The following is a 12,074-nucleotide window of genomic DNA, read 5'->3' on the forward strand; positions in this document are numbered from 1 at the left end:
TGTAATGGCTCCGTTCCCGGAACCAGCTCTTTCAGTCTTTAGGAAACACAAGGTTGAGTGTGCTTCAAACAAAGACATTGTCTTTCCCTCAGCTGAACAACCAAGAGAACATTCCCCTTAGGGCTCTTGAGAAGAAGTCACTTGGATCCATTGCCAAACTCAGCTAGAATTCCAGTTGCTTTCCCCCAACCCAACCGACCAGAAAATTCCCAGGCTCCATAAGAACAGAGGAAAACCACCAACCTATTTTTGTAAGATAATAACGGCCATCGCCATTGACAAAATCCCCCATTTTGTCAATTGCAAAAGGCAGCTTTGCTCGGAACAGCTTACATCCTGCGGACGACACCTTTAACACCAACAAAGAACGATATCTGCCATCCCAGGTCCTTGGGAAGGGCTCAAAAGGTGGACAAAAATGCCAAATGCCATCTAAGCTTCTGACTGTGATAAGCCATAATAATAATTTATTATTCAAACACTTGAACGCTATTGGCATTGACAACATGCCCATCAGTCAGTTGCAAAAGGCAGCTTGACTTAGAACAGCTTACATCCTGCGACGATTCCTTTAACGCCATCAGACATAATAATAATAATAGTAAAGTTGGAAGGGACCTTGAAGGTCATCTAGTCCAACCCCCTGCTCAGGCAGGAAACCCTATACCATTTTGGACAAATGGCTGTCCAGTCTCTTCTTAAAAACTTCCAGTGTTGGAGCATACACAGCTTCTGGAGGCAGGTTGTTCCACTGGTTAATTGTTCTCACTGTCAGGAAGTTTCTCCTTAGTTCTAGGTTGCTTCTCTCCTTGATGAGTTTCCACCCGTTGCTTCTTATCCTGCCTTCAGGCGCTTTGGAGAATAGCTTGACTCCCTCTTCTTTATGGCAACCCCTGAGATATTGGAACACTGCTATCATGTCCCCCCTCGTCCTTCTCTTCATTAAACTAGACATACCCAATTCCAGCAGCCGTTCCTTATATGCTTTAGCCTCCAGTCCCACATCAGGTCCTTGGGAAGGACTCAGTAGGTGGATCAAGGTGGTTGGCTGTACAACCATAATAATAAGTTAGCATTGCAGTGTGATCAGGTGAGTCCCCTTACCTGCTTACCATGTGCTAGTTCAATTTCCATTACTGTATTGATTGACTGGAGAAAAGTACTATGAATATTAGATTGGTTTTTAGCTGAGAGGGAACGCCAAGTGAAATAACACCCTTAAGAAGATTATATGTGATCTGATAGAAGGTCCATTCGCTACAGTCTGCTGCTACCTGCAAAGATGTTCTTGAGAAGTTCAGAAGCATCCCATTACCTAAATCCCTTAAGGGGCATTTCTTGATTTGAATAAACCCCTGAGCACTTCCGAAGTTCCAAGGATTTTATTCATGTCCCCATTCAGTCACCTTAAAAATTACAAGAGAAATGCTGTTTTCATTTCCAGTGGCCTCTTCTCCATCAGAAGGATTATGGTGACAATTACAAGATCATTTCGGCCAAAGAACAGATGCAATCCACAAAGATTAGGCATGCCCAGGTCACAGTGAAATAATACTGTACTATCCAATCAAGACTGCATCCAAATGTTCAAAAGACAATGCCTTATCTATACTAATAGGTCCAGAAAGAGCTGTTTGAGACCCACAAAGCTTAATCCCTGGACTGTACCAATTAAAGTTCAACATATTCAGCAAACGACAACCCATCACTCTCTCCTTAATTGGTACCACTCTTCAACCAGAAGGAAATGTCTTCTAATATTCAACTGGGACGTGGTTTTCCTCTCAGTTTTATCCACAATTCCATGCTCCAGACTCTAAGGTGACAGAAGAAAAGAGTAGACTTTCTCCCGTGTCCTTAAAAAATATTACTACCCATCTCCTATTATCTTTTCTGAAGGAAAAACACATCCAGTTCTCTCAAATTCTCCTGGGTCAACTTGGTATGTTTCTTGTCCCCTGATCATCTAGACTTCCTTTCTCTGCACCTAGGTTCTCTGAATCTTTTGGGGGGGTGTCTTTTTTTGGGGGGGCAGGCAGTATCCAACACTGGACAAAGAATTTGAAAGGATAGGCCCAATGCAGAACAAAGTTTCCATGGACAATTGTTCTTCTCGTGAACTGAGGGATACCCAGACAATTTAAGGATTTTAACCTCAACCTGGACATTTTGTGCTGTCATCCATCATCTGGCACTCTCTAAACTTTCTGTGACTGCTGCAAATTTTTGAAAACCACAATTCTAATGCCGTAGGATTGGGAAGGGATGTTTGAATCAATTCTCCACTGTTTTCGCAACTAAACCCAAGTTCCATCAATTTTGATAGTATCCCTTCTTTCATCTTTGTAGAAGTCTTTTAATGTCCATAAAAATAGACCTGGACCTAAGAATCAAGACCCTGAGGCCAATGGCCCTCAACCATATGGCAGTGATCAAAGGTTTACTACCTCTTTCTCCAGTCACGATTATTTTATTTCCCCCATGCATCACAACAGGATAAGCAAAATGAAAGGGGTAAATAAACACTATTTGCAAACAAAAGTTTTCTTTAAAAAAAAATACAGAGAGAATAGAATACTGCCACGTTTTACAGGAAACAGATTTTACATTATGTGTGTGGATTGGTTGACTGGTTGGTTGACTGATTGATTGAGGTATACCAATGTTCTTCAACTTCTCCACTTTAAGACATGTGGATTTCAGCTCCCAGAATCCTTCAGCCAGCATGAAGTTGAAGCCCACACATCTTAAAAGTTGCCAAGTTGGAAAAACACTGTTTGGCACTAATTTGACACTGATTTGGTGTTTGTTGAGTATCTCAAGTGGCCAAAATAATTTATTCAAGTCATTGTCAAAGATGAAGGACGGATGACTGGATGCCCAACAGGGCTTCACAATTCCTTCCAGGTCAAAGCTCACCACTTGCTTTTAATAGACTTTAAATAGCCTGTAAGTAACATGCTGGGAGCTTTCTGCCAAAACAAAAACAATCCAAGAAAATTCTGAGTTTTATCTCAAGTTAAAAACTCAACCGAGTTGATAGGATATTTTACTCTTTCCAGTTGGGCGTTTAATCATTTTTACCTTAGATCACATTTAAAATTACTATTTGGTGCAATGTCTGGAAGTCTTCGTGGGCTATTTCTGCAATGCTTCATGGGGAGGGGGGCCATAGGGGCCATCGATCCCCAATTATAATATGGGTTATGTAGTCTCGCTAGATGAGATGTTCAAAACGAGTAGCCTACGTTGTTCTAGAGAAGTGAGGTTGGATGTAGCTTGTCAGCCCAACCAGGAGAAATGAAAGTTGAGGCACACAGCAAGCAGATTCTCCATCGCAGAGTTAAAGATCTGGAGATTTTACATTGCCTGAGGAGAGCTTTGGAGGAACCAAGGACGCATAAACCTGGAATGCAACTCAAAGTGCAAAACAATAAAAAATCTAAAACCCCATAAAGTCACTGACAACCAGCTACCTGCTCTCCTCTTCACAACACACAGTGATTTGAATATCTAAGAGACCGGACATCAACACTGAAAAAACATCTGCATTAAAATGAAGGTGCCTCTCTTTTCCTTTGTAAAGCTATGAAACACCACGGATCGCCTTTCTTTTTTTTTTTTTTTCTTTTTTTTTAAGTGCACAAGTTTTAACGTAAAAGACGAGCCAAAGAGGACTTTTAGACAGTGAGAGAGATGAAACTGTTGTATCTCTGGATGTTCCTCTTGAGGATTTCAGAGCAAGGGCCAAGGACTCGTTCGAAGCGTGGCCGGTCCAGCTTAACACACTTCAAGGGCCCCCGGGCCACCACAGTAGCTGCCCTGGGCCTGTTGAGCAACAGGGCGATTTCCCCTGGAAATGGGAAGAAAAGGTAGCGTCATCATCATCGTACATCTGGAGAACATGCCTTTGATCTCGGTTAATACCGTTAGCTATTTCCAGATCAGGAACCTAGTCTGCAATTATTCTGCCCTATTTGGCACACCAAACGAGAAACCCAGGCACCAATGTCGTCTTTAAAAATATACTAAGGAAGAAACGAGTGGAATGATTTGAGACTGCAAGAATCGCTTGTCTTGAAGGGATCGCCTATCTCCTTTGTCCTTTTTGATCCACTAGTTTGATTCTTCTCAGTCGTCAATGCTAAGGTCTTCTCCTCCATTTTTCTTCCAAGGTATTCATTGCTTCCTTATTACCACTTTGTCTGATCATGGTCTATCCAAAGGACATCACAGGAGACCAAAGAATGCCTATCTAACATCACCTTGTACACTAAAGTCTTTAGATCAGGGGTCCTCAACCTTGGCAACTTTAAGACTTGAGGACTTCAACTCCCAGAATTCCTCAGCCAGCTTTCCCAAGGTTGAGGACCCCTGCTTCAGATCATGCTTTACCCTTGATATTTAACACTAATATGGAGTTCTGCAGATGGGGTGGGTAAAAATTTCCCACAATTCCCAACTGGCATAGTTGTAGGATATATCCATAACCCCCCAATCTCCATAATTATTAGGGAAGAAGGATGAAAGCTCTCTCCCTCCAAGAGGTGATCAGAAGGCCCTTAGATCTGCCCAACCAGTGATATGCTAGTCTACGCTTCCAGTAATCACCGATGGTGCATTTGTGAATCCTGCCTGTGAAGAACACCATGTACTGAGAAATCCGATTCTTCCATAAATGCCAAAGCTGATATTTTTCTGATGTTTGTGAGCCCTTCCATTCCGTGGAGCTTACCAAAATAATCAGATGGCCCCAGGCGCCCAACTTCGACATATTCCTCTTTGTCAGACCTACGCTGAAGGACCGAAGCCGTGCCCTAGAAGAGAAGACCAAAAGGATCAGGCATGTATCACCGAAACATCGTGTTCCTTTGCTTACATCTGGGGCAGTGGCCATTTCAGACACGCTTTGCAGAAGGTGTTGGGGTTCTCCTGTTAAAAGATGCTTCTCAAGGTAAAAACAGTACAGGTAGTCCTCGACTTAAAACCATCGGCACTTGGTCCAAAAAATAAATCAATTTTGCAGAGGCCTTGTTTGTTCTTATTTTCTCTTTTTCTGAGCTGAATAATGGACCGCCAGGCCAAGGAATGAGAGTCTTGCTTAAGGCAAACTCCCATCATTACTCCATCTGTTAAATCAGAGGTCCCCAACCTTTTGGGCACCAGGGACCGATTCCGTGGAGAGAGGTTTTTCCGCGGACCGGAAGGTACGTGGTTTTGTGTGCTGCCTGCATCCCGCGGATGGGGCTTTGCTTGTTTGTGCAGACCGGTTGCTGGCACGCTGCGGCCCGGTACTGGTCTACGGACTGGGGGTTGGGGACCCCTGTGTTAAATAATGCCTGTGGCCACTTCACAACACAAAGCCCCTCACAGGGAGCACTAAATCAGGGAGGAACAATATTTGGGAAATTATTATTATTTTTTTGCCACGCACCCCTTTCAAAAACAGCTCCAAACCCTCCATAAGATATTGATGGGAAAACCTGGATTCCTACTGCACCCTTAATAGACTTATTTTCATTTACAGGCTACCAACTTCTGAAAGCATTCATCCTGGGGAAATCGGGAGAATCAGAAGCGCAGGAGATCTGATTCTCACCTGGTGGGCCAATCTCCAAAACATAGATACAGGCACACCCGCACACACACACACCCCGTATCTGAAATATTTATTGCCTTGTAAAATACAGCATGTGACTTCAGAAGGGATTGTAAATTCCTAAGCGAGGCGTTTCAATTCATCTTGAGTACCCTAAGTATGGCGTCAGGTTCTCGTATTATGACTACTCACAGAAAGTCCCCCCCACCCCCCACCCTGTGGCATCACCCTGCTGAACACCTCGTTCCCACAGCAGTGTCTTGGGCCTAAAGATATTTACCCATGTAGTAGGCTGCGTTGCTATTATCCGTGTCATCTTTCTCGTCTTTCTCATTTCTCATCTTTCCTACTATCTTCTCCTATTGGTGTCTTATGATTTATCACTTGCTGCTTGTACCTTATGATTAATGTTTGTAACTAGGATTTATGATGTATGACCTTTCACTATGTTGTTTGTATGTACACGGAGAGCTTCTGCACCAGAGACAAATTCCTTGTGTGTCCAGTCACACTTGGCCAATAAAGAATTCTCTTTTTTCTCTTCTCTTCTCTTTTCTCTTCTCCTCTCCTTTTTTCTCTTCTCTTCTCTTCTTTTCTTTCCTCTCCTCTCTTCTCCTCTTCTTCTCTCTTCTCTTCTCTTCTCCTCTCCTCCCATATTCTATTCTATTCTGTTCTGTTCTGTTCTGTTCTGTTCTATTCTATTCTATTCCCATTGTTCTATTCCCATTGTTCTATTCTATTCTATTCTATTCTATTCTATTCTATTCCATTCCATTCCATTCCATTCCATTCCATTCCATTCTTACTCTACATTCTATTCTATTCTATTCTATTCTATTCTATTCTATTCTATTCTATTCTATTCTATTCTATTCTATTCTATTCTATTCTATTCTATTCACAATATTCTTATTTGCACCTGGTATCATGATTGTACCGGATATTGTGAGATTGCTGTCTGTTTATGAAAGTGAGACCTTGAAGGTTGGGGGCACAGAAAGATTCTGAATCCCCAATCGGTGGCTAAGGCAGAGTGTTTTTTCTAGGTCAGCTCCTGTCGTTCTCACCACCCGGAGCTCAGATTAACTCAGTCCAGAAGTGGAAATAATAACAGTTCCCGAAGAACTGTTTTTAGAAATTCCTGGGATCGGGGAAGATTTATTGCTTTGACTACCAAACGTTTATTAGCCTGAAGAGTGATTCTCTCCCCCCCCCTCTAGCCCAGGAGCTGTTGTGAGGTCAAATCTCCTCCTGAAATTTGTAAGACATCAGGAATCTGAATAATGTAAATTCAACATCTCACAAGAGCAGGCTGCTTGCTAGCCTTCGGCCTCAAGAAAGCAATTCCGAAGCCTGAAGTCAACTGAAATATTCCCATGAATGTTTTAATTCAGTGGAGGAGGAACGGGAAATGGGTAGCTTTTCAGAAAACTTCAGTCAATCTGGTTAGTAATGAAGGATGCTGAGATTTGTAGCTGAGTGACAATAGGCTCTCTACTCTAGCAAACTCTTTTTTACATGGATATAAGGAGTAGATTTGGATATGACTGCATATTCATGCTGTTCGATTCTCCTTTCATCTAGCTAAGAAGTTACTCTTGGGAGGTTAGAAGAGATTCCTCCAGGAGTTCAAGGGGATATAATTTTTCCCGCCATTTTTTTCCCCCGCACAACCCTGTGAAGTAGTTTAGGCTGAGCCAGGAGTTCTGATCCAATGTCCAAGAAGGTTCAATGTGGCTGAATGTGGTTCAATGTGGACTTGGACCTGCATCTCCCAAGGTCATCCAAGGAGCTTCTGTAGGACTTAGGGTGGACTTGGACTGCATCTCCCAAGGTCATCCAAGGAGCTTCTGTAGGACTTAGGGTGGACTTGGACTGCATCTCCCAAGGTCATCCAAGGAGCTTCTGTAGGACTTAGGGTGGACTTGGACTGCATCTCCCAAGGTCATCCAAGGAGCTTCTGTAGGACTTAGGGTGGACTTGGACCTGTGTCTCCCAAGGTCATCCAAGAAGTTTTATGTGGTTAAGGGTGGACTTGAACCTGTATCTCCCCAGTTCTGGTCTAATGCCTTCACCACCAAACCAATAGCTCTCTATTACTGAACAACTGACTAAATATACTATGGAAAATAAGTCTTTTTTTTTAATGCCCAACTCTCTCTTAGCTTGAGCCAAGCAGAAGCAAATTTCTAGTCACATCCAATCCAATGGAAATTGCTGTTGGCTGCAGCAGTTGGACTGAATTCGAGAAGAGCAAAAAAAAACAAAAAAAAAAAACATTCAGCTTGCAAATGTTCAATCCTTTCGTTCACATGCTGGATAATTTACCAGAAATGAACGAGAGCGACATTAAGCCTCAGAGTCACGATTAGCTTGAATCATACCAGTGGCTGAAGCTCAAGCCATCGAAATTATAAGTTTGGGAACTGCGACACCCTAATCGCTCCAGCAGATGCTCTAGGACTCAACCCAACCTCAAGGTGATGTTTTGAAAACCCTTTAAAAAAAATTATTATTTTTTTTTTTTAAAGACAGAGCAGCTGCTTTTCATTTAAACTCTACACCGGCGTACTTTGGAGCCCGTTCAGTTCAGTTTCGCCAGTCTTTGCTTGCAAACACACTCCTGCTTTTTGGCCTGCAATATTCATTACCCCGTTGAATAGAGCTCGCCCGAATGGGCCTCAGGATTTGTGTTTCAAAATTAAGCCCTTTCTTGGAGCAATGTCCAGCAACCAATTCATGCTATTCTTGGTTCCTGAAAATTAATTGGACAATAATGGGATGAAAGAAACCTGGTTGGGTTTGGAGAGACACCAGTTTCCAGCAACAGGAAGGATGGGTGAGTTCTTCGCTAAACTATAAATTATGTGGCTCTGGAGAACCACACGTTTCTTCCTAAAATACCAGCCAGATCTTGAAAAGTCAAGAACTCTAGAGTTTGTTTCTTCCAGCGGCTTCCTTACAAGCCCATATTAGCTCATCTTGACTCTATAGCAAAATAGAATTCAAGAGGAAGAAGAATGACTGAACAATTGCCGCATTTCATGCAATCCAGCACATGGCTTGGGGGAAGCTGAAGTCCAAGCCAAGGACAAGGGCAGAGAAACTGCCTCCTGCCTCCAGTGTTGGTCATCTCATTATTAAAAAATATGTTGAGACTTTGGAAAAAGTGCAGAGAAGAACAACAAAGACGATTAGGGGGCTGGAGGCTAAAACATAGAAAGAACAGTTGCAGGAATTGGGTACGTCTAGTCTACTGAAAAGAAGGACCAGGGTTGACATGATAGCAATCTTCCAATATTTGAGGGGCTGCCACAAAGAAGAGGGAGGGGGCACCTATTCTTCAAAGCATCAGAGGGCAGGAGAAGAAGTAAGAGATGAAAATTAACCAAGGAGAAAACCAACTTAGAATTAAGGAGAAATTTCCCGAGAATGAGAACATTCAACGGATGGAACAGCTTGCCTTCCGACGTTTTGGTTGATCCATCGCTCTCGGATTTTAAGAAAAGATTGGACAGCCATTTGTCTGGAATGGTAAAGGGGCTCCTGCTTGAGCAGAGGTTGGGCTAAAAAACAGGAAGTCTCTTCCAACTCTGTTATTCAGTTGCCCCAAAAAGAAGCCACCTTAACTTTGACCAGATTTGGTCAAGTGACCTTCCCTCAACCCTAGAAGAACTTCTGACTCAGCTGACTTGCTGGATGAACCAACAGGAAGAAGGAGCAGAAGGTAGTCGATGAAGCCTATCTGCACCTCGCCCCCTTCTTGCTTAGCCAGGAGGTGAGTCTGGCCCACTCCTCTTTTGTATCCTCTCCAACCTTTGTTAGGAGGACTTCTTGGGAAAAGGCCTCGTCCCTCGGGAGGAAGGAGAACAAAGCCATCGAGCTGGCTCACGGGCTCTTTTGGGGGAGGCACAGAAATAGCCACCAGATCAGAAAAAGGAAGAAAAAGGAGAAATGCCTCTCAGGATGACAATACATCAAGACTGGAGTGTAGCAAAAACAGCTCAGCCACAGAGCGTTTCCGAAAGGTCCATGAAAGGGTAGGACTGCAGCTTAGGCGCAGCTCCACCCCATGGGCTATTAATCACCAGGAAATGCCTTTTCCTTGATCCTTTCCCCCCGCTACAAATCAAGGAAGGGGAAGGGAAATGACCGGCTACTGTAATGGGGCTGAGTGGACAACTCGCCAACTCACCATGGTCAACTAGCCGCAGCCAACTCCCCGTGGCCAATCCCCATGCAGGAGAACTCAACGTGGCCAGCTCGCTGTTGGGCAACTCAACGGTTCCATCGAATGATTTAAAATAATTTAAAAAATATATTTTAATCATTGTCCTTCGCATTCCGTTTTGTCCCTCTTTCGGCCTCCTTCCTTTTAAAGATTCCATTCCACCATTTCTTTGATATTGGTGTCGTTCTTGTCCTGTGGCGAGTTGTCCCACGGCCAATTGGACATGGCCAATTGGCCCATGTCAGGTTGTCCTAAACCAGTGATGGCGAACCTTTCAGAGACCGAGTGCCCAAACTGCAACCCAAAACCTACTTATGCATCGTCGAGTGCCGTGTGGGTGTGGCCCATTGGCTGGGTGTGACCCATTGGCTGGGCGTGGCCCATTGGCTGGGCGTGGCTGCGGTGGTAACGGCAGACTGGGTGGGACTAAAGAGTTCAATCAATCAATTCCAACTTTGCAAGATCTTTTTTTTTCCCGCGAGAAGTTGAAATCGACTGATTGATTGAACCTTTTTTTAATTTTGCACACGGCGGCGGAGGCCTAAAGCGAAAAAGTTTTATAAAACCCAGATGAAGGCCTAGGACTGGGGCGACGGCGCGCGTGCCCACAGAGAGGGCTCTGAGTGCTGCCTCTGGCACCCGTGCCATAGGTTCGCCACCACTGTCCTAAACCCATTTCCCACCCGGCAAGGAAACCAAATGACAAATATCTCCTTTTTTTCTTTTCTTTTTTTGAAAAAAAAAGTTGCAGCAACATTCATTCCACTGAAGGTCTTTAAGCAAAGAGAGAGAGAGAGACCCTCTCCCCTTTTCAACTGATCTCAACTTCCACAACTCAATCTCAACTTCCCACTGATTTCTCAAACCGGTTCTGTTTGGGATAAACCCTGGACCCAGAAGACAGGAAGAAAAAGTCCCCTTCTTGGAATAAAATCTCACAACGGCCTCCAAACCAGAGCTGGGGAATAGATGAATGGGGTTCACTGCGTCGCTACGCTCTGTCCACACTGCCGATCAAGAGCTGGAAGGTATTTTGAGCGACCCAGTCCCCAAACAACAATCGTAACATGTGCCCTGATACAGATTTTTTCCATGCCAACCCAGTGGCCCCGTGCCAGGAAAAGCTCCCTGTCCCTCCTTCCTACATGCCAGCAAACAAAGGCCATAAAATCGGGGAGGAGGGGAGTGAGGGCCAAGGGATGGCAGGCTGGAAATGTTGCATTTTAAAGATGTTTGGCCGAGACAAAGCGCCCCATTCTCTGGGTTTTCTCTGAAGCCAGGAAATGTCCACTGAGTCAACACTGAGAAAGAAGGGGGGGGAGAGAGAGAGAAAAAAAAGTTGCCCGCAAGAATAGAGTATTCATCATCGCCTCTTCAGATTTGGAACTGACCTTCACAGTTACCGTGTTCGGAGTGCAGACGCTGCAAGAGAGCGGCCAGCCTCTTCCCCCCACGACAAAGGGAACAAGGCTGAATGTGAAAGACTGGAAGGCTTTTTTTTTTTTTAACCCTATTAAAAGTAGCTCAGCTCCATCCTCCTTCCATGCGACACGGAGAAAAATCAGCCACTGAAAGGCCATAAAGTTGCAATAAAGTTCCAACTTTGGCCGATGACACCGGGCACGGATGAGAAAAATCCCCAGAAGTCTTTGGGCGCAAGGGCCCGGCTGTGGATGAGCGATGGGGTCATCAGCCGCAACTGGTTTTGCTGGATTAGGCACAAGAAACGCATGATATTTCTGACACGGTGGAATAAGCCGGTTGGACGGAATTCACGGCGACGTTCCAAGCTATGATGGCTGGACTGAAGAAGAGACCCTTTGCCCTTTAAGAAGGGATAAAGAAAAGTCTATCTAAGAGGTTTGGGGGAGAAGGGAGGGATGGCATTGCTCTGAAACAGGATGGAGAACTTCCAAGAACATCTGGAGATCATCATTTGGAGCAGATTGGAAGCAAGAGAGAAAAGGGATGGCTTCAATCATTTTGGACTGTGGCCCTGCCCATTGCTGGATGGCCACCACCCTCTTGAGCCTTTGACCTCTGCAGATGGCTCTTCTAACTTACTTGAAATGCTTTCCTTCAGAGAAACAAGTGAGAAAACTGGAGTAAGAAACTGGAGTAAGAAATGAATCCTAGTCTAAACCAGCAACATAAGATATGGAATCGGGTGTTATGTTTCAACAAGGAGCAAGTTGGAGACATATTATCCCCAGTCAAGGTCTCCTTAGAGCAGGGGTCTTCAAA

General features: G+C 44.2%; 1 protein-coding gene across 1 annotated transcript in view; it reads right to left on the reverse strand.

The window, feature by feature from the left end:
- Positions 1-3,652: 3,652 nt before the first annotated feature.
- Positions 3,653-12,074, reverse strand: part of PRKAR1B (protein kinase cAMP-dependent type I regulatory subunit beta) — a 61,767-nt gene continuing 53,345 nt past the window's right edge. Inside the window, exons 9-10 of the mRNA XM_015820921.1 lie at positions 4,736-4,817; positions 3,653-3,853 (exon numbers count right to left, since the gene is read on the reverse strand). Of these exons, the coding sequence (XP_015676407.1) occupies positions 3,681-3,853; positions 4,736-4,817 (255 nt within the window). The 3' untranslated portion in view covers positions 3,653-3,680. The remainder of the gene's footprint in view (positions 3,854-4,735; positions 4,818-12,074) is intronic.

The sequence above is a fragment of the Protobothrops mucrosquamatus genome, unplaced genomic scaffold (assembly GCF_001527695.2).
Source record: "Protobothrops mucrosquamatus isolate PMUCROS unplaced genomic scaffold, P.Mucros_1.0 scaffold1217, whole genome shotgun sequence".
In the NCBI taxonomy this organism is placed as follows: domain Eukaryota; kingdom Metazoa; phylum Chordata; class Lepidosauria; order Squamata; family Viperidae; genus Protobothrops; species Protobothrops mucrosquamatus.